We start from the raw sequence: 27,578 nt of genomic DNA, 5'->3' as shown, positions 1-27,578 counted from the left end.
AGACGTAGTTTTGTATTTATTGATAATATTGTCATGATGAGTTTAAAGGAAGTACAGTGACTATACTGAAAAAAATTTTTTTTCTACCAAATAATTGAAATTATAGATTTCATTAAATGATTGCACAGTTATATATACTAAGGTGCATATGTCAATTTGTATAGTTCCACACTTTAGCAGACTTTTTCAGTTAATCAACCAGCTTTTGTTCTGGGTCAGGTTTTTTAAGAGTTGTCTACTATACCTATTTAGAAATTTCAATCCAGCAGCTTCCGGGCTGGCTGGGGAATTATTGCAAGCAATTACTCAGTCAACACATATACCAAGCAGTGCCATAGATTTAGTAAATAATGTGTTTCAAATGTGTATACTTCTTAAAAATGTAGGTAGATGCTGTTGTGATTAATGAAATACAAACCCAATGCATTATTATTTAATTTGTAGTAACTTTTGTGCCGCTGTGTATTTTCTCAAATAACGGATTTTTTTAAATGCCAAATTTAAGTCCTGCTCGTTTTTTCAGGCTCTGTCAACAGAATCAATAGAAAGACTCCCAGTGTACAACAAAGCTGCCTGGAAGCATTACAACACCAACCATGAGGCTGATGACTGGTGCGTTCCAAGCAGAGAACCGAAAGACATGACAACGTTTCGCAGTGCCTAGGTACATCTGGGACACCTGGAAAATCCAAACATGAATTTTGTACAAAATTTGGAAGGGATGGTGTTCAGAACTGCATTAGACCAAATACTTCACATGTCATTTGCATAATTAACTGTTTGGGTAGAGTAAATGGAAACTGAATTCCATTTATGCCTGTTAAACTTCCTAAAGGATAAAATTGTGCCTGTTTTACACTTATATTTTCACAGTTAGCTGAGCATATTTTTAAACAACTGTGTTTGGGCCCACTTTCCTCTTTATGGTTGACTTCAGAAGCATGGAAGTTTTTGGGTTTTTACAGGAAGCTATGTAGTTTTTAAAAATACTTTTCATGTATGTCTCCTACAAACATTTTCTTAATAAAACTGACTAGCTAGCCATTGTTCTGCGATTTGGAGGAGTTTTGCCAATGACAACTGTAATAAGATGGTCTTTATGGACCAGTGACTGACTATGAGTAAAGCAGAACACAGGTGCCCTGTAAGTGTAGAACCTGCTACCTTTCAGCGTCTGCACACACTGTCTTAGCTCTGAAGTTAATTTATCATCTCAAAAATTTTCTTGGAAAGAATTGTGATGAGTAAACTCTGTGGGACTAAGCCAAGGTCACAGGCAGTCTACTCCCAGTGTGCATGAGGTTAATGCAAGGGGACATTTTGATCTTAAAAACAAGCAAACTAGCAACTACTAAAATTCTAGAGATGGTATGGAGGATGGAGCAGTGAACCCTAAACAAATTGGTTATTGAAATTACCTGGGGGAACTTTTGAGAAACAGTTTTTTCCAGATCCTACCCCAGACGTACTGAGTTAGAGCCTCTAGGGCTGGAACCTGGGAATCCCAAGTTTTCAAAAGTTTCTTAGGTGAGCCTGATGCCTAGCTTAGTTAGGAAACTGTTCTTTTAAAGTAAATAGTGATACCGCGTTCACTAAAGTAACAGACAGTTGTTTGAGTTTTGGTTTCTGCCTATTTACAGGTCAGATTTCTAGACTAGAGGAGAAAGAATCTGAATCTCAGGACTGGTGCAATTAAAAGATAAAGCATCAGATTAGAAGGAGAACAAAATGACTGTAGGATAATAGATAACTGAAGGATCCGAACCATAAATGCTTACGCCCTGACATAAGAACATATATTTTATCAAAATATCCAGACTTAGCTACTAGGAAAAAGTCAACTTGGGTTCATCACAACAATCCTTTACATTTGTATGGTAATTTATAGTTTACAAATACTTTGATATATAGTAACTGTCTTGGTCTTCAAAACAATGAGAATCAGAGCAGGGGGTATTACCCTGGTTTTAAGACTCACAGTTTGGCCCAAAGTTGCGAGGAATCTGAGCTCGGGCCCAAGCTATGTCTGTGTACCACTTGATCAACTGCAGCGTCTGGGAGACTGTGGCGTTAGGAGACTGTTTTTAGTCATACCTCATCTTGTTTTAAGCGACAGGGACATTTAAAAGTTAAATCTTAAATGTTTAAAGTACAACTGCCACTTACACGGGAAAGCTTTATTAATCTGGAAAATGCATTAAGTTAGAACACCTCATTCTTGAAAAGATTATGTAAAATTAACAAATCTATATACATTTATGGAAACCCTGGTGGTATAGTGGTTAAGAGTTCGGCTCTTAACCAAAAGGTCGGCAGTTCGAATCCACTTAGGTGCTCCTTGGAAGCCCTGTGGGCAGCTCTGCTCTGTCCTGAAGGGTTGGCATGAGTTGGAATCAACTCAAAGGCAACAGGTTTGGTTTTTTATGGTTATATATGTTCGTAGGATGGAGGGGATGTGGAAGGGCAGTTGGTCCAGTGCCCTCATTTGATAGATGGGGATCCTGAGATGGTGGGTTATGTGGCTTGCCTGGGGCATTTTAGCTAGTCTGACCAAATGCCGGAAAAAGGGGTATCTTACCTAACCTATTCTTCCCTAATTGTTGATTTTGTGAATAATAATAGAATATGTTAATGGGTGATTTGTATTAGTTTAATGTGTTTCTATTTTTTAACTTTAAATTACACTTGTATTGACAAAATATTTTAGAATCCTTTGAATCAAAGTATTCACTTTTTTCATAAACGAGACATTTGTACAACTGACAGAAAATTGATGTTCTTACTTATGTAACACTCCCTCTCCCGCAAGATTTAAAAAATGTTTCCCCTTTATTTAAGAGCTAAGAAATGGTATTTTCAAAGGAAAAGTATTTCCTTTAGCTTCTTTTTAATGTATAATGGATTTTTTGTTATTATGGTAATGGACAGATTACACACAAAATATTTGGGGGAACTTTCTCCTAGTTGATTTTAAATCATTGTGCTACCTGAAAAGATTTTTAGGTTCTTATGTGAGCTCTTTTCTCCACCAGCATCAATCAATGCATCGAAGGATAAGAAGGATAAGAAATGGATACTAAGCGATTTTTATGATCTGAGCAGTTAATGTATGTGCCAACATTTTTTAGGAGGGGATAGCAAACACATTCTGCCCTATACTTAAAATACGATCTTTAGCTATTTTCACACTTAATACCGATAACTTTCTTGCACTGAAATTTTTACATGAAGATGTTGAAATGGAGTCCACAATGTTATTTGATAAAATGTTTTCTGTATGGCAATAAACTGAAAACACAGATCAACCCTTATTTTGAAAATAAATTGGATCAATTTAGGTTTTTTAAAAATATGTCTTTTAAATAAAAGTCTTTTCCATCATTAAGGCTCAACATTTTGTAAATATTCAAAAAGTTGTAGCTAGGTGGCTTGCACTAAATTTCACTACCTTCAATAGAGGAAGGATTTGGAACTTGGATTTTCACTGTGTCTATTCTAATGGTGAAAGCAAGAGGTGAAGTTTGTATGGTTTGACTTATTTTAGACGGTCATTATCCAAACACACCATAGATTATTTATTGCATAAATGAATATATTATGTTGTGTGATTTTGAAAGGTTATATTTAATGTACTCTTTTGAATAACTTCCCAGAATATAAATAGCTGTAGGAAAGGTCTTGAATCGACTCGAAGGGCAGTGGGTTTGGTTATTTTGGTTTTAGGAAAGGTCTTAATTGAACCATCATTAGCTTTTGCTTTTACTAGTTAAGTGTCAGAACTCAACTCCTCTAGCCAGAGGTAGACCCCATCCTATTTCTAATAGATGGGATATAGGCACCATAGCTTCCCTTCGTTGTTAAAGCCAACAAGTTCCATAACAGAACTCCAGAGGTAGAGAAATGGGGAAACAATTAGTGTTATGGACCTGCTGTGGCTCTGTGAATGGCTAATCAGAGAGGAAGCAAATCAGTCAACCTGTGTCTTTAGGCTGGGTTCTACACACGCACGCACACGCGCACACACACACATGCGAAGAGAGAGAGAGAGCATGGTATTTATATCAAGGAAATGGCTCACGTGGTTGTAAACACTGGAAAGTCCCCAGTCCATGGGTCAGGTGTCAGGCTGGAGGCTTCTCCTGACTCACATAGCTGCAGGAGCTGATGATCCAAGATTGGCAGGTCAGATGGCAGACTGTATAGGCTAAAGTCCCCAGAACTGGAGATCTGATAAAGATGAGCAAGATGCAGGATCCAGAGCAAGCAAACCCCGTGAGCTTTGCCGGAAAGTCCGTATATTTTGGAGGCAGGTGACACCACCCAGGAAACTCCCTTTCAACTGATTGGCTGCTCATAGCAGATCTCATCATGGAGATGATTACATCATGACATCACTGTGAAACTACATCGTAACTGCCAAACCACTGAGAATCATGGCCCAGCCAAGCTGACACAACCTTACCCATCAGAGCCAGTTTCAGTTTATGTCTTCAATTGCTGTGACAGATGTGAAATTTCAACAGATGGGTAATCAGGCTTGAGTTAGCTGGTTTGCAAACATGGCTTTTGCTGGAGGAATGTTTCACCATACGTGATTGGCTTCTGGCCCTGATAATTAATTTTCTTACAGTCAACCCTGTGCACTTGAAAAATGCTATAACTGATGCTGTGTGAAGGATTTTATGTACGTAAGAAAAAACAAAAACATCTTGCCACTGGTTTGCTTAGTTACTTAGTCACGTAGCTACTTAACCTAGAGACCCTGTGCTTATTTTGTTAGATTTGTATGTATTCCATTTTTGGTAACATTTATAAATATTCTTTTTAAAAATAAGTTTTGGTTGCCAGTAGAGTCTTTTGTTCTATTTACATGTGTGGAAAGAAAAATTAAACATATCCTACTGCCTGCTTTTTTACAGATTCTTCACATTTCTTTGGCAGTCGTGAAACAGATTTTTTAATAGTAAAAGACAAGATTGCCAGTTTTTGATGCAAAACTTAAGTCTTGATTTCAATTGGAAAAGCTGCTATTTATAGTGGGGAATAGTGACAGCTGTCTTTTACTTTGTTAAATTAGAGATTCTTGAGCAAACTCCCCCCCAGGAAGAAAAAAAAACCCTACAATTTCTACCCTAATAAGGAGCCCTGGTGGTGCAATGGCTGAGCGCTTGGATGCCAATTGGAATATCGACAGTTTGAACCCACCAGCTTCTTCGAGATCTGCTCCCATGAAGATTACAGCCTAGACACTACTGGGGTAGTTCTACTCTGTCCTGTGGGGTGGCTATGGGCCAGAAGCTACTCAGCACACAAGCATAACAATCACAATAAGATAAATCAGGAACTTCCTTCCGAGTGTTGTCTTCATTTAGGAGTTACTTTCTGAAAACCTGAGCGTGCACTTCCTGCAGCTGTCCCATAGAATATTGCCAGAAATTTCGTAGTTGTGAATTGAAGTGAAATGTTACCATGTGCTTACACTAAAGATGCTGACAATTTCCTTTAGGGAACATAGTTTATGAGACCAAAACAGTTCAAAGAATTTTAACTCAGATCAAGTCACAGTGTTCTTACCACGGTTTTGTACTTATGTGTCAGAGTATTGTATGAAAACATCTAATTATTTGTCCGAAATTTACTCCCCAAAATGGAGTTCAACAAAGTATATAGCTGAAGTAGAATGGGAGAGAAAAAATTAATGTCACTTATTTCACTGTATTACATTATAAAAATTATAGATAAAAAATCACCATATAAATATGAACTATTTATATTCACCTCTTTATTCTCAGTAATTCTCATAACTCTAGGAATATAATACACACATGTTCAGTAAATGAATAAGGAATTTAGTAACTGTCTTTTCTCAAATGATGTCTCAAACAAAAATGAATCAATACAATAAAGAAAACTGAATAGTAAACACAAGAAAAACTAGCAAAATAATAAAATACAGAAGAGAGAAGTTAAAGGAGTGGCAAAACAACTGTACTTTCAAGTATACAGAAAGAAAAGTGAACACTCGCTGTATTAGGGAAGAAGATGAAGAAAGCCACAGCGGGGGCAGCAAAAGCTGCGGCAGCTCTTCAAGGGAGTCTGTATAGTTTGAATCTGAAGAGATACTTCCAGACAAACCTTGAGCAAGACAAACCAGAAAAAAGGCTCGAATGAACAACGTTTAGATCAAAAAGGAGGCATAACTACAGACATTAAAAATAATCCTAAGAATACCACAAACTTCATGATAATTAATTTTATAAGTAGAAGAAATCGATAAATTTCTAGGAAAACAAGGATTACCAGTATTTAAGAGTTTGTGACCATTTAAGAGTTTTAAATGTGAACATCAAGAAATTAGATAATTCTTACCTTACAGAAGCTATTTCAGAGAATAGAAAAGACATTAAACTACCCCACCCATTTCATGAAGTTAGGAAAATCTTGAAGCTAAATCTGAGCAAGGATATTATGAAAAATTTATATACCAATCTCACAAATATAGATGAAAAATCACCAGTAAAATATTGGCAAATTGAATGTAACAGTGTAAAAACCCGGCAGGGTCTTTCCTAGGAATGTGAGAATGTTTTAATATCTGAAAAACATATATAATTTATTGTATTACAGACTAGAAAGAGAAACAGCATATGTTCACCTCAACAAAAAAACATATGATCGCCTTAACTTACTGTTTTGGAGTATACCAAACCCGTTGCTGTCAGGTCAATCCGGACTCATAGTGGCCCTATAGGACAGAGTAGAACTGCCCCAAAGCATTCTCAAGGAGCAGCTGGTGAATTTGAACTGCCGGCCTTTTGGTTAGCAGCTGAGCTCTTAACCACTGTGCCACCAGGGCTCCGTTTGGGGTATAGCTCAGTTGTAATTATAAGTGCTTAACTCACTGACCAACCAAACCATTGCTAGATGTTATAATAATCCTTGGACAGTGGCAGCCAGATGTAAGACATATATACTGGGATTGTCTGCTGCGTTGGGTCCAAGTCAGCACTGCCTTGGAAAATTTGAATAATACTATGTCCGGAGCTGAAGGAAGTTTCTCTTCACCATTTGCCACGTGTTGTAAAAATATCATTCCAGGTGAAAGTTACTAGCTTCCTGGAGATTCCTCTTTCTAACTCTGCTCCAATACTTTGAAACATTTATATCCTTAGTGTATGTAACAGTATCAGTTGCTGATTCAATTCTGGCTCGTGGTGATGCAGTGTGTGTCAGGGAAGAACGGTGCTTTATAGGGTTTCCAATGACTGATTTTTCAGAGGTAGATTGCCAGGTCTTTCTTCTGAGGTGCCTCTGGGCAGACTCCACCGAATTGGTAAAGCAGCTGGAGGAAAGGAACATCAAGAAATTGATAATTTCTATCTCAGAGAATAGAAAATAGGATAAAACACACAAACAAAAAACCTGTTGCTGTTGGGTCGATTCCGACTCGTGGGAGCCCTATAGGACGGAGTAGAACTGGCCCGCGGGGTTTCCAAGGAGTGCCTCGTGGATTCAAACTGCTGACCTTTTGCTTAGCAGCTGAACTCTTAACCACTGTGCCACCAGGGCCCCAGAAAAGAGGATACCAAAAAAAAAAAAACCAAACCCAGTGCCATCGAGTGGATTCCAACTCATAGCGACCCTAGAGGACAGAGTAGAACTGCCCCAAAGAGTTTCCAAGGAGCACCTGGCGGACTCGAACTGCCGACCCTTTGGTTAGCAGCTGTAGCACTTAACCACTACACCACCAGGGTTTCTCAGAAAAAAGGATAGGAAGGTCCAATGTCTTTGTGTTTGTGCATACATAAAAGGGCTTAATGTTTTTGACAAGTGCATTTGTTTGATAAAGTCTAGCTTTTGTTGCTGTGGACTGGCAAATCCTCTTCATCCTGGGGAGAAGATCCCTTTCTCACCAAAACCAACCCTCAGTGACCCATGAAAGCAACCAGCAGGGACAAATACCAATTAGGAGCCATTGGGTGATTGCTTATTTTCTGTGGTGCACAGCTGACTTTGATTGTTGCTCTTGGATCAGGATATGTCTTGACCAGGGGGAAGGTATGGTTTCCTTTTTTTTTTTCTCCACTTTTAAAAAAATTGAGATGGAATTTAAGCAGCATCAAATTAACCATTTTAAGGTGGCATTTAGCACAGTCACAATGTTGTACAACCACCACGTCTATCTTGTCCCAAAACTATCTCACCACCCGGAAAGGAAACCTGCACTCATTAAATACTGGTAGTTTCTTTATCATGCCAGTTTTGTACCATCGTGTGGCGTATTATTTCCGGGAACTTATCCTGGAGTCTTTTTTTCCAGTAATGTAATTATGTAAGGGTGATATTATAAACAGGAAAGTCTATAGAAACAGTTTGAGCCTAAATTAGCTTTTGGGTACACTGTCTTCAAAGAAATGTTTTAAACCAGCCAAAGATGAACATCAACATACTCATATTTTGAGTCCATTTATAATGAAAAATCTAAAATAGCAAGTGCTTTGGTTTTTTTTTTTCTGCCAGTTTGGAAATAGAATCAAGCAATAGTGACAGTATAATTGGATAAGTTATATACATAGTTCTTTCCCACATCCCTGCTGTTCACACTTGAAGACATAGTTCAAACCAGCCAAGGATCATGGCTTCAACGTGCCTACAGTTGTTCTGCCACTCCAGGCCCGGCCTCAGACCGAAATGAGACTTGCTGTTACCCCGAGACAAGCCAACTCTCACTGTGTTGGCAAAGCCACCACTGCAGCTCTGGGTGTCACATCCTGCCACAGTGTGTGTCCTTTCTCAGTACTGGGATGGAGTGGGATGGGCAGGGGCAGGTGTGTGATGGTGAGCCCGAAACTACAGCACCAGAAAGGTGGCTGGCCAAGCTCTGGGTGGAAGCCGATTCTGTGTCTGGCTGTAGCATGGCCGGCCCTAGGGGAGCAGGTCCTGCAGCAGCAGCAGCAGCAGGGGCCTCAAGGAATCAGCAGGCAGTGGGGGAAGGAATAGGAGCAGTGGGTGAGGGACCCTCCAGGAACACAACAATAAGTGACAACCGATTTGGAGTCTATAGCTTTCAGTTCAGAACAGCCCACCGCATCTAGTGTATTACACACTCCACTCTCAGGCAACTTTCCCACCCTTGATGTTTCTGCATATAACAATAGTGCTTTTCATAGCTTATTCTGGACAAAATCTAACCCCAACTCAAAATAGCCAGGGGTTCCTACTTTAGGATCTGATAGTGTTGACTCCACTCTCAGGCAACTTTCTCCGTCCTTCATATTCCTCCTTATAATAACAATGCTTTTCCCAGCTCATTTTGTGAAGTCCTGGGCCAGATTTTAAAAAACATACTTGAGTAGAGCTGGTATAAATCAAACACTGATTTTACCATATCGTAATTATCCAGGCCACAATTTTAAAAAATGCGCATTTTCTTACAGAGAAAAGAGTATTTTTCTAAATAGTGCAGTTGGAAAGTTCATAATGACTCCTATGGTATACATTTTACTGGACTAAACTAATAAGCATCATAACATTTCTGTTCAGAAGATCTACCATTATACATTAACATTTGAATGAATGCATTCATTACAGACTCAGGATAGCAATTTCCAGATTCAGAGCTAATGTGCTTCCTGGCTAAAGCTGAAACTCTTAAGAGCAATTAACTAACTCATAAATTAATGGTGTTTAGACATCAGCCTCTAGAACTAAAGGAGATAATGTATGTAAAACACTTAGCACATTTCCTGCCATATAGTAACTACTCAATAAATGATAGCCATTAGTAGTAGTAGTAGTATAAATTGATGTCATGAGGTTTTCTACATTAATTACTGCCATGAGTAAATTAAAAAAAAAAAAATGTTTTTAAACCATGAGTAAGGTTTCTTAAATCCAATCTTAAATCCAGGGTCCTAGGCCATGGAAATGTTTTCATACTGCCATAAATCCAGCCACAGCTCTACCAGTTCCATGCACGATTCAAAAATTTAGTAATAGTCTTTCTTCCTAGTGGAAAATAAAGGCTATAGCTTGTGTTTAAATAAAACCTTTGCTACAGGAACATTGTATCAATTGAGTCCTTCTGGAAGCAGATGCTGAGACAGATTTAGGAGTGCAAAAGTTTTATCGGGGGTGTCTTAGTTATCTGGTGCTGCTATAACAGAAATACCATAAGTGAAACAGAAATTTATTTTCTCACAGTTTAGGAGGCTACAAGTCCTAATTCAGGGCTCTGGTTCTAGGGGAAGACTTTCTCTTTGTGTCAGCCCTGCATGAAGGCCCTTGTCTCTTCTGAGTTTCTGCCCCTGGGTGATATTCATGTGGCTTGGCATTTCTCTTTCCCCATCTCTGCTTCTCTCACTTCCTTGCTTAATCTCTTTTATATTTCAAAAGAGATTGATTTAAGAAATACTCTACACTAATCCTGTCTCATTAACATAACAAAGACAACCTATTCCCAGATGGGATTATAACCACAGGCATACAAATTAGGATTTACGATAAGTATTTTTGGGGGCACAATTCAGTCCATAACATTCCATCCTTTGACACCCCAAAATTCATGTCCTTGCCACATACAAAACACATTCATCCCATCATATCATCCCAAAAGGCTTAAATCAACTCCAAATCCAAAATCTCATTTTCTGAATCATCTAATTCAAATATGGATGAGGCTTCAGGCCTATTCCACCCTGGGACAAAATTCCTCTTCATCTGTGAACCTGTGAAATCTAAAATAAAAGTTATCTGTTTCTAAAGCACAATGGTGGAATTGGAACAAGGTAGACATTTCCATTACACATGAAGAAAGTGGAAGGAAAGAAGGGATAACGGGCAACAAGCAACCCAGCAGAACAAATTACATTAGCTCTCAAGTCCTGAAGATAATCCTCTGTCCTCTGAGATCATCTGGGCAACGGCCCTGCCCTCCAGATTCTGAGTGTTAGCTATGCCCTTGGCCCTGGGTTTCAGCTCTGCCTTCCAGGCCTACTGGGAAGGCAACTCCACTCTCTTGACTTTGTGTGGCCCCATTCTCCTAGTCCATCTGAGTGGCAACCCCACCTCTCAGTCCTGGCAGGCTCCGTTCGTATGTCCCTTGGGCATGGCAGCCTGCCTCCTCAGCTTTGGATGGTGGCCCCATCCCCTTGGCACACCTTAACATCAGTCCTGCACTCTGGAATCGAGTTGGTGAAGATTCGACTCTTTGAAATCTAGGAGGCTGTGGCCTCACCGTTTGAGGTCCAGGAGACCATGTCCCCACCCTTTGAAATCGAGAAGGCCTGGCCTCCCATGCTCCTTCCAATTGTTCTGCTGTTCTCTGAGCTGCTCCAGGGATGGTCTTTTTCTTTTCTTGGAGGATAACAGATGTAGTTCCTTTGGCCTGTTTCCTGTCTGTGGTCCAAGAGGTGGACAGCATTCTTTCCTTTCGTTTTTTCTCTGTCCCCTTCAGTCTAAACTGATGGGTTTTCTTTGGTGATCGTTGGTTAGATCCAGCATTCCCAGGCTTAAATCTCTTTAACAAAAGATCGTGTAGCTACGTCCTTGGTAAAAATTATAGGACACATGTCCTTAGTTTGTACAAGAGAATTTTCCAAATCTTTAAGTTCTGTTTTTCTTTTGCACAGTTTGTTTTTTAAGTCCATCTCTTTCGTCTCGCATTTAACAATCAGTGGCAAGAAGAAACCATGTGGCCTCAAGTCCTACACTCCTCCAGAGCTGACAGAGAGAGAAAGCTTTTCCCTAGAGCCGGCACCCTGAATTCGGACTTGTAGCCTTCTAAACTGTGAGAAAATAAATTTCTGTTTTTTAAAGCCACCCACTTGTGGTATTTGTGTCATAGCAGCACCAGATAACCAAGACGGGGGTAACTAGAACAAAACCTAGAGATACAAGGGGGAAGAATTAGGACTGAGCAGAGAGATCCTCTAGGCTTTTGGTGATTCGGTGGTAGAATTCCTGCCTCTCACGTGAGAGACCTGGCTTTGATTTCCTGCCAGTGCGCCTCATGCACAGCCACCACCCATTTGTCAGTGCAGGCTTGTGGGCTGCTATGATGCTGAACAGGTGTCAACAGAGCTTTCAGACCAAGATGGGCTAGGAAGAAGGGCCTAGCAATCCACTTCTGAAAATCAGCCAATGAAAACTCTGTGGCTTACAATGGATCAACTGATTAATGGGGGTGACTCTGGACTGGGCAATGTTTTGTTCCATTGTGCATGGGGTTGCCATAAGTCGGGGGTGTCTTGTTTCAAGGGCAACAACAATGACAACAACAGGGAGAGCCTCAGACCATGATGTAGATTTAACAAAGTCTTGGCCAATCCAGTGAGGCATGAGAATTGCCCATGAGAATCTGCACTTGAGACAGAAGTGGCTGGTATCTTCACCAAGCTGTCATTGGCTGGGGCTACCCTGGAAGAGTGTGGCCGTGGGTGGAAAGTCGAAGCGTGGCCTGAAGGCACTAACAGCTGGAGGTTGTCAGATAATTGCCCTCTTTGTAGAGAAAGGGTAAATTCTTTTCTTGAAGGCAGATCTGAACAGCACACCTCTATGGTTTCTTTAGAAGAACTGCAGAAATAGAAATAAAAATTCCGAATTGACTTTTTTGCTATCAGTGACTTCTTTACCTACTGTCCTCCTATCTATTCTGTCTTACAGGGTTGCTATGAGTCAGAATGAATTCGAAGTCAGTGGGTTTGGTTTTTAAAAAAAAAAAAGGAAATGGGTTTTTAATGGTTTTAGACTCTTATGAGAAGTGTGGTTTTAGAATCATGCTTCTCTGGAACACCTACAAGCTAAAACTGTGTAATAATAATCTATTTATACTTTAGAAAATTTAGAAAAAATTTCATAAAGCTTTAGGTAATTTTCTTAATCTTGTTTTTTTTCCTATTAATTTTTCACAAATATTGTACCTGATACAACATATCTGCTTACAAGTGTTAGTAGACAGCGGTGACAGGAACACTCAGTGTGGTATTTACACTTTACTAGGAATCATTTCTGTTCTTGGACATGATTTGTGGATGTGATTTTTACTATATATTTGCAGTAGGGAGTCTCTGGGTAGTGCAGACAGTGAATGAGCTCAGTTTGAAGTTCAAGTCCATCCAGAGGCACTTTGGAAGAAGGGCCTGGTGATCTACCTCCAAAAAAATCAGCCATTGAAAAACCTGTGGGGTTAGAGCTGACTCATTGGCAACTATAAAAACAACAACAAAAGAAAAAACAAAACTTATAGCAGTCATTTGCTGTTAGAAAAAATTGTTGCTAATCTAGATAGGTCCAATATTTCACGTTGTTTTGAAAACTGTTAGCATTCTGAAAACAGTAGCACTATCTGAGTTATTCAACCACTAGAACAAAATTTAGAACGCTGCCGACATTAAAACTAAGTAACAGAAGCAGAGTACTGCTTCCCCAAAGATAACTAATATACAAAATCATCTTTAGGCTAATTACATGAATTTTTAAAAAATTAAATCAATCATGCAAAAGAATCATGATTTAGCTATCAATCATTTACACTAAAAAAAAAAAAAACTAAAGCAGCTATATAATGAAAATTTATTAAATGACAATGTTGGGAAAGTAGGGCTTGTGGTTTCCTTGTGGCTAAATATCTTTCATAAGTTAACAAGTCCATTCTCTTAAGTCTTATTTTGTTATATGAGGATTTACTCATTTATTCAACATTTATGGAGTATATACTCTGGAAGAGTCTCTGTGGGTATGCAGCTATGAACAGGCTTTTCTCAGAAGAAAAAAAATGTATATCCAAATCTCATATAAATAAGTGTATAACCTCCTTAGCAATAAAAAAAATGCAAATTATTATATACTCTATAATGCAAGCCCACATTATATATACTATTTTATATCCACTAGATTAAAAATCTAACAAAACCAATGGTACGAATGTGAATCAGTGTGAACTCTCCTATTTTATGGCACCTGTGTAAATTTTACAATCGCTTTCAAAACTGATTTGGTATTTTCTCATAAAGGTACACATTGACGTACCCTATGACTTAAAATTCCTGCATACATAACCTAAGTGTAAGAACGCTTATAGCAGCACTTTTTGTAATAGCAAAAACAACTGAAAATATCCCAAGAATTCAATGACAACAGATAAATTTTGATATAGTCTATTTATTATGTGAAATAATATACAGCCACAAAAATCACTGAAGTACAGCTACCAACAACATAATGTTGAATGAGAAAGCAGTTCCCAGAAGACTGCATGATACTGTCTCTGGAAACTCCAAATGAAACCAAACAATACTGTATGTGGTTTAGCCATGTGTAAAACTACTTTTTGTTAAAGTGAGGGGATGATGAATACAAAACTCAGGCTACTGGTTATACTGATGGGATAGAGAAGAGCACGTAGGTGGATGCAAATTATTGCTAAAGTTGAAGGTTTTGTGCTGGATGGCAGGTTACGGTTGTCCATCATATTATGCTACATAATTGCATATATGCCATATATATTAGTGTGTGCCTTCTTGGATAGCGTATTTCTGCGTCTACATTGGTTAATGGTAGAACTGACACCAGAGTACCATCTCCCAGGCTGGTGAGCTTGGAAAGTCCCCTTAAAAACAAGTGTATAGAGACCGAAGTTTATTAGTGTTTACCAAGAGTGGCAGGAGGGAGAGGGGGAAGGAGGACTCAACATTTAGGGTACAGTGAGCTTCTGTTAATGGTGATGCAAAAATCTGGAAACAGATAAGGGTGATGGTTCAACAACATGATGAATGTAAGTTAATGTCACTCAACTGTCGTGAAGAATGTTGAAATGGCAAATATTTTGCTACATATATATTTTCCACAATTAAAAAATGGCAATTTTTTTGTTATATATATTTTACTACAATAAAAAGTGATTAAAAAGTACAAAAAGAAAAGAAAAACAATACAATAAAAAACCCATTGCGGTCAAGTGGATTCCGACTCGTAGCGACCCTTTAGAACAGAGTAGAACTGCCCCACGGGGATTCCAAGGAGTGCCTGGTGGATTCGAACTGCCGATCTTTTTGTTAGCAGCCGTAGCTCTTAACCACTACACCACCAGTGTTTCATATACTATATTTTTCCCACTAAGGTTTTTTTTTCTTCTTTTTTAGTTAATAAAAATAATGCTTGGTTATTATAAAAATTCAAACAATACTGAAGGGTATTAAATAAAAATAAAAATTTCCCCTCTGCACTGCTCAAATTCCACAATTTTATTCTCCAGAAGTAACGGCTGTTAGTACTCATTTGTGCTTTATTCCTGGCAATTTCTATGTATGTAAAAACATATATATTTATATATACACACCAAACATAACATTTTAAAAAGAAAACACAAAACATATTTGCCTATACATATCCTTCAACAACTTATTCTTTTACTTAATAATGTTTTTTTTCATGTCAGTACTTAATACTTTTAGGGGTTAGTGGAGCCCTGGTGGTGCAGTGGTTAAGAGCATAGCTGCTAACCAAAAGGTTGGCAGTTTGAATCCACCATCCCCTCCTTGAAAACCCCATGGGGCAGTTACACTCTGGCCTGCAGGGTTGCTATGAGTCAGAATCAACTCGATGGCTGTTTTTTTTTTTTAATTATGGTTTTCCATTGTAATGGATATGTCATAATTTAACTTAAACAGTCACTTGATGACAGGTGTTTAGGTTACTGCCAGTACAACAGAACATTACTTGAGACTCTACATCAGTTTTAGCAGAGGCTTTCAAGTCTCAAACAAAAGGTGCCAACTACTCCTGCACTCTAAGGCGAGCTGCTAGAGAACTTAAAGTCAGACTTGCAAAGGAGGTTTCCATAAACTGGCTTGGGACCCTGGAACCACCGTCCATCTTAAGATGTAAAATTATTGTGGTTACAAGACTGAAAAACCCCCCCAAAACTAAAACCTCAGAGTGAGATGAGATTAGAAAAAAAAAAAAAAGCTGAAGACAAAGAGGTCCTTTTTAGTCTGCTCAAAAGAAGATGGCCAAGAAGATATTGGTCCAATGTTTGGGTAGGTGGAATGAGGGCAACAAATAATACAGTAGAGGTCAAAACACTCTATTCCTACTTTGCTTCACTTTCATAATCATTACCAGCCATGAAAAGGGCAGAAGTAAAATTGTTATGAGAGAACTGAAGCCGAAGATTAGTGAAGAAAAGTACAATCATGTTACCAAGAAGCTTTAAAATAATTTATCTCCAAACGTGGAAAAGTTATGTTTGAAGCAGAAGTGTGAATTCTCAAGCTACAAACTCAGATGTGCAAATACCTTCGACTGGAGTTCCTGGAAACAGACCCAAGTTGAGAAGTGAGTCAGAAAATGTACTGGGGAGAGCTCTCGGGAGATACACCTGGAAGGAACTGAGGAGGCAGGATTGGGCAAAGCAAGTGTGCGTATCCTGCAAATGTGGTTGCAACTGAGTTCTCAGCCAATCCTTCTGAGAGTTCTGGAACTGGGATGGACCTTCAGAGTTGTCTCATATTAAGGCAAAGAGGGCTGGACCATATTAACCCTCCATCAGCCGGTCATTGGACACAGGAGGGACATAACCTTGGGTGAAGCAGTTCCCTGTCTGCAGCTGCTAGTATTCCCAGCAGCTGTGGATTAGATACATTGACCCTAAAGAGGGAATCTGGGTGATGTACCACTGTATCCACTACAATGGGTAATGATTTTTTTTTTTCTTTCCAAAAAAAACTAGTTGAACTTGAATCTATTCCAACTCATGGTGACCTCAGAGTAGAACTGTGCTCTGTAGGGTTTTCACCAGGCCTTTCTTTGAAGATGCCTCTAGGTAGACTCGAACCTCCAACCTTTTGGTTAGCAGTCAAGTCCTTTAACCATTTGCACCACCCAGGAACTCCTTTTTCTTTCCAGTATTTATTAATTTCTGTTTTTAGCCCTCATCTTAGCATGACTTCCACCACTTTTGTGCTATTCGGGCTCATGGAAAACCATTTTTCTATTGCCTAAATTGCACTGGGGAAGAGTAGGGATTTGTGAGATTATTTTGGATTACCTAGATACATCATCTGGAGCCCTGGTGGCGCAATAGTTAAGCATCCGGCTGCTAACCTGTTCGAATCCACCAGATATATCATCTAGACACTTCTACTCATTCTGGACAGGAGAAAACCCTCAAGTCTTGCCTCTTTCCCACATCCTCTTCTATTCTTGAATTTCTAAGCATATCGAGGGTTTCATCTTTTTCCTCCCCGAATCTGAGTAAATTTATGTAGCTCAACAGACCAGGAGTGGAGATGAGGGGAAGCGAGGGGTATGACAGGATCAGGAAAAGCAGACTCTGTTAATAACATAGTTTTTCCTCATCTAATTTTTATGACCTGAGTTCTCTCTGGGCCCTGGTTTCTTAAGTACAAAGGCAAAACCTTAGAAACTTAAACAGCCTTTTCTTTGCTTTTCTGCTGTAAGAACCATTCCCTGAGGCAATGAATGCATTGACTAAATGAATAGTGGGCAGAGACTGAGTAAAAGAAATTCAGGGAATTAAATATTAGGTAATATCTTCAAATATTATCCTGCCACAATGACATCCAAGGATACACACAGGATTTGTGGATGAGATCAATGAAACTTTGTAATATTCTTTGATGGTTCATGGAGAAGGGAAATAAATCAGATGATCAAAGGGGAAAGTCTTAATTTTTTTTTTTTTTTTAAGCAGTAAGAAAGAGGATGCTGTGAACTGTAGACTGGCAACCTGATGTTCTGCATAGGGAACATTCCAGACAAAACTTATTGTCTTAGTAATTTAGTGCTGCTGTAACAGAAATAGCATAAGTGGATGGCTTTGTGGTGGTTGTTGTTAGGTGCTGTTGAGTCAGTTCTGACTCATAGTGACCCTATGTAGAACAGAACAAAACGCTGCCTGGTCCTGAGCCATCCTCCCAATTGTTGTTATACTTGAGCCCGTTCTTGCAGCCACTGTGTCAGTCCATCTCATTGAGATTCTTCCTCTTTTTCACTGACCCTCTACTATACCAAGCATGATGCCTTTCCCTATGGACTGGTCTCTCCTGAAAACATGTCCGAAGTATGTGAGATGAAGTCTTGCCATCCTTCTAAGGAGCATTCTTTGTGTACTTCTTCCAAGACGGATTTGTTTGTTCTGCTGGCAATCTGTAGTATATTCAATATTCTTCACCAACACCATAATTCAAAGGCATCAATTCTTCTTTATTGTTCAGCTTTCGCATGCATATGCACTGATTGAAAACACTATGGCTTGGATCAGGTACACTTTAGTCCTCAAGGTGACATCCTTGCTTTTTAATACTTTAAAGAGGCCTTTAATCTTCATCAATAAGTGCTTCAAGTCCTCTTCACTTTCTGCAAGCAAGATTGTGACATCTGCATATTGCAGGTTGTTAATGGGTCTTTCTCCAACCCTGATGCCATGTTCTTCTTCGTATAGTCCAGCTTCTCTGATTATTTACTCAGCAAACAGATTGAATAAGTATGGTGAAATGATACTACACCTCACACGCTTTTCCTGATTTTAAACTACGCAGTATCCCCTTGTTCTGCTTGAACAACTGCCTCCTTGGTCTGTGTATATACACGTTCCACATGAGCACAATGAAGTGTTCTGGAATTCCTATTCTTAGGAAATGTTATCCATAATTTGTTATGATCCACACAGTCGAATGTCTTTGCACAGTCAATAAAACACAGGTAAACATCTTTCTGGTATTCTCTGCTTTCAGCCAAGAACCATCTGACATCAGCAATGATATCCCTGGTTCCAAGACCTGTTCTGAATCTGGCTTTAATCTCTGTCAGCTCCTTGTCGATGTACTGCTGCAACCGCTTTTGAATGATCTTCAGCAAAATTTTACTTGTGTGTGACATTAATGATATTGGTCAATAATTTCCACATTTAACAAACAGGGATTTATTCTCCCACAGTGTAGGAGGTTAGAAGTCCAAATTCAGAGTGCTGGCTCTAGGGGAAGGCTTTCTTTCTCTGCTGGCTCTGGGGGCAGGTCCTTGTTCCTTGGCTCCTTGGTGTCTTCATGTGGCATGGCATCTATCTTCTATCTCTGCTTGCTAGCTTACCTTTAATCTCTTTTATATCTCAAAAGAGATTGACTCAAGACATATGCCACACTAAACCTGCCACATTAAGATAGCAAAGACAATCTGTTTCCAAATGGGATTATAACCACAGGCACAGGTTAGGATTTACAACACATATTTTTGGAGGACACAATTCAATCCATAACATTTATCTTATTTCTTTTTTCAGTACTTTGCCTTGTATAGGTAAAGTCTGTTGAAATAGTTTATCTGGGGTTTCAGCAAATAATTTGACAATCCCCTGAGTTATCATTATAAATAAGATGCAAAAATGGGGACTATAAAACAGACAGGCTGGTAGATTTGTAACTGAACGAACAACTATGTCCAAAGAACTCTGGTTAATGGTTGACCAATGATTGCCTGGAATGCAACCAAAGTAAAGTGGTCAAGATAGAGGTGGGTATGGAAACTATGACACACAAGGCAAGTTGGACCAAATGAGAACATAAAGTCTGAAGAAGAAGAGTCTCAGGCAAACCATTTTAATCTGAAAATTGTAGGCTGATTCTGCATGGCTCAATGGAAAAAACAAACAAAAAACCTAGGACAAATTTCTGATAATTAGAATTTGTCTCAAAGCAAACATTAAAAAAAAAAAAAAAGAAATATTGTGGGCAATAATAAATTGTTTTGGGTTTTAGATTTATTCAAACTGAGCCTGGAGAACTATGTAGTGGGTGTGTGGTGTCAGGAAGGAGATGCATCCATTCAGCGAACACGTATTGAGTGCTTACGCTGCACTCACAGAGAAATAGAGAGCGAGACTAGATGACTTCTGAGAGCTCCTGCAGTGCTGAGCAGCTAGGGTTCTACTCTTAAAGAATGCAAGTGCTAAACCAAAACCAAATGAGTTGTCACTTTTTTTCCTATAAAGGTAGCTTATATGATTTACAGAAAAACTAGTGATTCAGAAGGAGTTTTATAGAAGCCTGTGAACATACTCAGTCAATTTTATGGCTCATGACTGGTAATATTAATGGAAGCACTAATAAAACTTACGACTCGTTGTACTAAAACACCTAAGCATGGACTCATAAATCGTATTTCAACAGGATTTGTTAAGGGAGGCTTTTTTTTTTTTCTTTGTGATTTAACACAGAGTAGATTTTATATTAACTTTCCCACAGGAAACCTGTAAACCTCAGTATAGTCCGAAGACTGACGTTTAACCATGCTGTTTCAAAGATGGGGACAGCGTAGTGCAATGGTGAAGCGTTTGGCTGCTAACCAAAATGTCGGCCGCTTGAATCCACTAGCTGTGCCTCGGAAACCCAGTTCTGCCCTGTCCTGCAGGGCTGCTATGAGTTGGAGTTGACTCGATGGCAATGGGTTCTTTTTTTTTTTGTTTGAAAGATAAAAAATTACAAAAGTGGGAAAAAATGTAACATCGTAGATTTATATCCACTTGGTGGCATAAGCCTACAGAAAGCTGTTCATCAGGTACTCCCAATTTAAGGTTAAGCAGATTGATTTTTTTCCCTTTCAACTCTACCAAGATTCTAGACCAAAGTTTGATGAGGAATTAAAACTCATACTAGCTTTGGTGGCAACTGTTGTTTTGCCAGCTTCACTACTTTCTCCTGCTTTCTGGTGTTAGAGCCCTTCTGTTCCACTCAGCAACTACTCCTTCCATTACCTGATGGAGCTGTCAATCATAAGACCCCCCGCCCTCCGCCCGCTGCTACTACCACCATCAGTGGGGTGTGATTCAGGCTGGTCAATCAGAGTCTCTCATCCTTCCGAACAGTGACTGACCAGGGTGAGCATCTGACCCGCACAGATCCAGAATTCTGTTTCAGGAATTATTGGAGATGCAGGCAGGCAATATTTCCTTCTGTTATACATAAGGGGGCTGTAAGTCAGAGCAGGCTCGATAGGAACTAACAACAAGAAGGTTGGGGAAGGAGCTTACCTCCTGTGATCACAGGCTGTGAAGGCCGTTTGAGGAGAATCCACCAGGCGCTCCTTGGAAACCAAATGGGGCAGTTCTACTCTGTCCTATAAGGTGGCTGTGAGTTGGAATCGACTGGATGGCAAAGGGTTTGTTTGTTTGTTTTTGGTGGCCCAAAGGGTTAAGTGATTCATTGCTAACTGAGAGGCTGGAAGTTAAAACCCACCAGTGGCTTCTCAGGAAAAAGACTGGTTATCAGCTTGTGTAAAGATTACAACCTAGAAAATTTTATGGTGCAGTTCTACTTTGTCACTTGGGGTTGCTATGAGTTGAAACCATGGCACCCAACAACAACTATAAAACCTATTTAAACCTGGTGATGCTGGAGTCCCATTCTTCCCACCCCAAGCAGAAAGCATCCCTGGGAGTAAACCAGTACAGAGGAAAGCAGAGCCAAGGAATGGAAAGCGAGAGACAGAGTCCTGATGACACCCTTTGAGTCCCAGGATCCTGCTGTACTGGATCCGTCTGAAGCCCTGGACATTGTAGATTCATGGACAACGAATTCCTCTCTTAAACTGCTTTGAGTTCAATTCTGTCACTTGTACCCCCAAAAGTCCTAATTAATTAGCCATGCAGAGTTAATTTTATGTTGTAAATAAAATAGCTTAACCCTACTATATTTTCTGATCATTATTGTCAAAAAGCTAGTAAACCAGTATAAGAAGTCTCTCTCTCTTTTTTTTAAATAAATTATTTATTTTATTTTGTGTTGTTGAGAATATACACAGAGAATATAAAACATACCAATTTAAGTTTCTACGTGTACATTTCAGTGACATTGATTACATTCTAAGAGGTCTTTTTATTGGCAGTTTAGAAAGAACTGAACATTTAGTTACTGGTTTCATTTACTTATTTTAGAAAAACAACCTATTCAAACAGACTGCTTAGAAAAGTACAATGTTGAGCACCAAAGCTGTCCTGGGATTTGAGCTTCTTTTCTAAGTTAAAATGAGTTGGTCATCGCGACAGATCGCATTTTTTGAAAATGGTTGCACCAATATATTTATCCTATCACATATACTCTTTATGTACTCTAACACTCCTACCAAGAGACGGAATCTAGATTCTCTTTCCTTGAATCTGGACGGGGGCTGTGACAGCCCGAATCAGTGGGGTGTGGTGGGAGTGATGCTATGTGACTTCTGAGGTCAGGTTATAAATAGGACACAGGTTCAGCCTGGCTTTCTCCGGATACTTGTCCTTGGAACCAGCTACAACATGGTGTGTAAATTCCAACTAGCCCACATGGAAAGAAGTGACCACATGGAGAGGTTCCTGTGTAGAGGAACTGAGGGCCCCCTCTGACAGCCAGCATCAACCTCCAGACACGTGAGTGAACAAGCCTTCAGTTGGTTTCATCTTGAGCCTTTGTGTCTTCCAGCTGAGGCCCCAGCGACAAGCCATTCCCTCTGTACCTTGCCTGAATTTCTATGATGGTTACTTTTATGTGTCAATTTGGCAGAGCAACAGTGCCCAGTTGATAAATTAAACACTAATTAGGTGTTGCTGTGAAGCAGGTGTGGACCATCCAATAGGCAAGGAAACCCAGTGCTTACCTTGCTTACCAGATCATCTGTAGTGAACAATTTCATATTTTTTTTAACCATATCAAAGATTCTGCTTCCAGATATGGCGGGTGTCTGTCTCTCTCCCAACCCCACAGTACCTTCCTACAGAATCAAAGCCTCTTTTCAAACTTACAATCCCTAACAGGGGCTGATGACCCAGTAAGCAAGGTAAGCATGGGCTTACTTGTGCTTACTGACATGTACTGAACAATTTTTTTTTTATTGTACATTAGATGAAGGTTTACAGAACAAACTAGATTCTCATTAAATAGTATACATATGGTTTTATGACATTGGTTAATAACCCCACAACATGTCAACACTCTCCCTTCTCGACCTTGGGTTTCCTATTACCAGCTTTCCTGTCTTCTCCTGCATTCTAGTCCTTGCCCCTGGGCTGGTGTGTCCCTTTAGTCTCGTTTTGTTTCATGGGCCTCTCTAATCTTTAGATGGAGGGTGAATGTCAGGAGTAACTTTATTACTAAGCTAAATTGGTGTCCAGGGACCACACTCTCAGGGTTTCTCCAGTCTCTGTCAGGCCAGTAAGTTTGGTCTTTTTTTGTGAGTTAGAATTTTTTTCTACATTTTTCTCCAGCTCTGTCCAGGACCCTCTATTGTGATCCCTGTCAGAGCAGTCAGTGGTGGTAGCTGGGTACCATCTAGTTGTACTGGACTCAGTCTGGTTGAAGCTGTGGTAGATGTGGTCCATTAGTCCTTTGGACTAATCTCTCCCTTATGTCTTTAGTTTTCTTCATTCTCTCTTGCTCTCTAAGAGGTGAGACCAGTGGAATATCTTGGATAGCCACTCACAGGCTTTTAAGACCCCAGATGCTACACACCAAAGTAGAATGTAGAACATTTTCTTTATAAGCTGTGTTATGCCAGTTGAGCTAGATGTTCCCCAAGACCATCCCTACAACCCTCAGCCTGGCAATTCGGTCCCTCAGGGAGTTTGGATGTGTCTGTGGAGCTTCCATAACCTTGCCTTGTACAAGTTGTGCTGGCTTCCCCAGTATTGTGCACTGTCTTATCCTTCACGAAAGTTACCACTTGTCTATTTAGTGTTTTTCCATCCCTACCCCTCCCCTCCCTTGTAACCACCAAAGGTTGTTTCTGTTTGTGTGTAAACCTTTCATGGATTTTTATAGTACTGGTCTCATACAATATTTGTCCTTTGTGATTGATTGATTTCACTCAGCATGATGCCCTCCAGATTCATCCATGTTGTGAGATGCTTCGCAGATTCATCATTTTTCTTTATCGTTGCATTGCACTCCATTACGTGTATGCACCATAGTTTGTTTATCCATCCATCTGTTGATGGGCATCTAGGTTGTTTCCATCATTTTGTTATTGTGAACAATGCTGCAACAAACATGGGTGTGTATATGTCTATTCATGTGACGACTCTTATTTCTCGAGAATATATTCCTAGGAGTAGGATTGCAGGATCTTAAGGTATTTATATTTCTAGCTTTCTAAGGAAGCAACCATATCGTTTTTCAAAATGGCTGTATCATTTTGCATTCCCACCAGCAGTGCATAAGAGATCCAATCTTCCCACAGCCTCTCCAACATTTGTTATTTTCTGTTTTTTTGATTCATGCCAGTAATGCTGGGGTGAGATGGTATCTCATTGTGGTTTTGATTTGCATTTCTCTAATGGCTAGTGATGGAGCATTTCCTCATGTGTCTGTTGGCTGCTTGAATGTCTTCTTTGGTCAAGTGTCTGTTCATTTCCTTTGCCCATTTTTTAATTGTATTATTTGTTTTTTTGTTGTGGAGGTGTTGGATTTTCTTGTAGATTTTAGAGATTAGACCTTTGTCTGATTTGTAATAGTCAAAATTTTTTTTCCCAGTCTGTAATTTCTCTTTTTACTCTTTTGGTGAAGTCTTTTGATGAGCATGTTGTTGTTGTTGTTAGGTGCCATCGAGTGGTTCTGACTCATGGTGACCCTATGCACAACGGAACAAAACATTGCCCGGTCCTGCCCCATCCTCACAATCGTTGCTATGCTTGAGCCCATTGTTGCAGCCACTGTGTCAATCCATCTCATTGAGGGTCTTCCTCTTTTTTGCTGACCCTCTACTTTACCAAGCATGATGTCCTTCTCCAGGGATGGATCCCTCCTGACAATATGTCCAAAGTATGTGAGATGTAATCTCACCATTCTTGTACCTAAGGAGCACTCTCGTTGCACTACTTGTAAGACAGATTTGTTTGTTCTTTTGGCAATCCATGGTATAGCCAATATTCTTCGCCAACACCACAATTCAAAGGCGTCAATTCTTCTTTGGTCTTCCTTATTCACTGCCCAGCTTTCGCATGTACATGAGGCGATTGAAAACACCACGGTTTGGGTCAGGGGCACCTTAGTCCTCAAGGTGACATCTGTTTTTTTAACACTTTAAAGAGAGATCTTGCTGCCGATTTGCCCAATGCAATATGCCAATGATGAGTGTGTTTAATTTTTAGAAGATCCTGGTTATCTAGCTTATCTTCTGGAGTTTGTGTGTTGTTAGTTATGATTTATATCCTGTTAATGCAATGCTGTTTATTAGGGCCTTTAGTGTTGATCCTATTTTTTTCTTCTGTGATCTTTATAGTTTTTGGCTTTATATATAAATCTTTGATCCATTTTGAATTAGTTTTTTTGTATGGTGTGAGGTATGGGTCCTGTTCATTTTTTTGCAGATGGACATCCAGTTTTGCCAGCACCATTTGTTAAAAAGCCTGTCTTTTCCCCATTTGATAGACTTTGGGCCCTTACTGAAGATCAGGTGACTGTAGGTGGATGAATTTACATCTGGGTTTTCAATTCTGTTCCATCGGTCAATGTGTCTGTCATTGTACCAGTACCAGGCTGTTTTGACTACCGTACCTGTATAGTATGTTCTGAGGTTAGGTAGTGTGAGTCCTCCTACTTTATTCTTCTTCAATAGTGCTTTACTTATCCAGGGCTTCTTCCGTTTCCACATAAAGTTAAAGATTAGTTTTTCCATGTCTTTAAAGAATGCTGTTGGTATTTGGATCAGGATTGCACTGTATTTGTAAATTGCTTTGGGTAGAATTGTCATTTTCACAATGTTGAGTCTACCTATCCATGAGCATGGTATATTTTTCCATTTATGTAGATCTCTTTTGGTTTCTTGCAGTAGTGTTTCATAGTTCTCTTTGTATAGGTCTTTTGTACCCCTGGTTAGATTTTTTCCTAAGTATTTTATTTTTTTAGGAGCTATTGTAAATGGTTTGTTTTCCTGACTTCCTTTTCATCTTTCTCTATTGGCCTATAGGAATCCAACTGGTTTTTCTATGTTTATCTTGTATCCCGCTACTCTGCTGAATCTTTCTATTAGTTCCAGTAGTGTTCTTGTGGAGTCTTTTGGGTTTTTTGTGTGTACTACCATATCCTCTGCAAATAGGGACAGTTTTACTTCTTCCTTACCAATTTGGATGCCCTTTATTTCTCTTTCTTGCCTTATTGCTCTACCTAGGACTTCCAGTATAATGTTACATAGGAGTGGTGATAAAGGGCATCCTTGTCTTGTTCTTGTTCTCAAGGGGAATATTTTCAGGTTCTTTCCATTAAGAATGATGTTGGCTCTTAGTTTTGTATAAAAAAAAAAAATTGTATAGATGCCCTTTATTATGTTGAGGAATTTCCCTTCTATACCTATTTTATTGAGAGTTTTTTATCAGGAATGTGTGTTGGATTTTGTCAAATGCCTTTTCTTCATCAATTGAGATGATCATGTGATTCTTTTATTTATGTGATGGATTACGTTGACTGATTTTCTAATGTTGAAGCATCCTTGCATACCTGGTATGAATCCTACTTGGTTGTGGTGTATTATATTTTTGACATGATGCTGAATTCTATTGGCTGGAATTTTGTTGAGAATTTTTGTATTTATATTCATGAGAGATATTCATCTGTAATTTTTTTCTTCTTGTGGTATCTTTGTCTGGTTTTGGTATCAGGGTTATGCTGGCTTCATAGAGTGAATTCGGAGGTATCACTTCCTTTTCTATGTACTGGTGTAAGTTTTTCTCTGAATGTTTGGTAGAATTCTCCAGTGAAGCCAACTGGGCTGGAGCTTTTTTTTTTTTTAATTACCTTTTCAATCTCTTTTCTTGTTATGGATCTGCTCAGATTTTCAACATCAGCTTGTGTTAATTTGGGTAGGTAGTGTGTTTCTAGAAATTTGTCCATTTCCTCTAGTTTTTCAAATTTGTTGGAGTAAAGTTTTTCATAACACTCTGTTATGATCCTTTTTATTTAATTTGTGTCTGTTGTAATGTCCCCCAATTCATTTCTTATTTGGGTTATTTGTGTCCTCTCCTGTTTTTCTTTTGTTGATTTGGCCCAGTGGTTTGTCAATTTTGTTGATCCTTTCAAAGAACCAACTTTTGGTTTTGTTGATTCTTTCTGCTGTTTTTCTAGTCTCTATTTCATTTACTTCTGCTCTGATCCTTATTATTTCCTTTCTTCTGGTGGCTGTTAGCTTCTTTTGCTCTTCTCTTTCTATTTGTTCAAGTTATGTAGCTAAATGTTTTGATTTTGTCCCTTTCTTTTTTTTTGATGTGTGCATGTGCTGCTATAAATTGACCTCCTAGCACTGTCATTGCTGTGTTCCAAAGGTTTTGGTATGACGTATTTTCATTCTTGGAATTTTTTTATTCCATCTCTTATTTTTTCTTTTACCCAGTGTTTTTTAAGCAGGATGCTATTCGGTTTCCATGTAATTGATTTTTTTTCTTACTCTTCCTGTTGTTAATTTCCACTTTGATGATGTTGTGTATTATCTCAATGTTTTGGATTTTGTTGAGGGTGGCTTTGTGGTCTAGGATGTGGTCTATTCTGGAGAACATTCCAAGTGTGTTGGAAAAGAATGTGTACTTTGTAGCCGTTGGGTGGAGT

At 39.1% G+C, this 27,578-nt stretch overlaps 1 protein-coding gene across 2 annotated transcripts in view; it reads left to right on the top strand.

Moving 5' to 3' along the window:
* PDK1 (pyruvate dehydrogenase kinase 1) overlaps positions 1–27,578 on the top strand; it is a 60,225-nt gene extending 32,647 nt beyond the window's left edge. For both annotated transcript variants that reach the window (XM_010602823.3, XM_010602824.3), the window contains one exon: positions 524–27,578. In XM_010602823.3, the coding sequence (XP_010601125.2) occupies positions 524–664 (141 nt within the window). In that variant the 3' untranslated portion in view covers positions 665–27,578. The remainder of the gene's footprint in view (positions 1–523) is intronic.

Source organism: Loxodonta africana, chromosome 6 (assembly GCF_030014295.1).
Source record: "Loxodonta africana isolate mLoxAfr1 chromosome 6, mLoxAfr1.hap2, whole genome shotgun sequence".
In the NCBI taxonomy this organism is placed as follows: Eukaryota; Metazoa; Chordata; class Mammalia; order Proboscidea; family Elephantidae; genus Loxodonta; species Loxodonta africana.
Note: the sequence above shows the minus strand (reverse complement) of the source record. Positions and strands in the feature narration are given on the sequence as shown.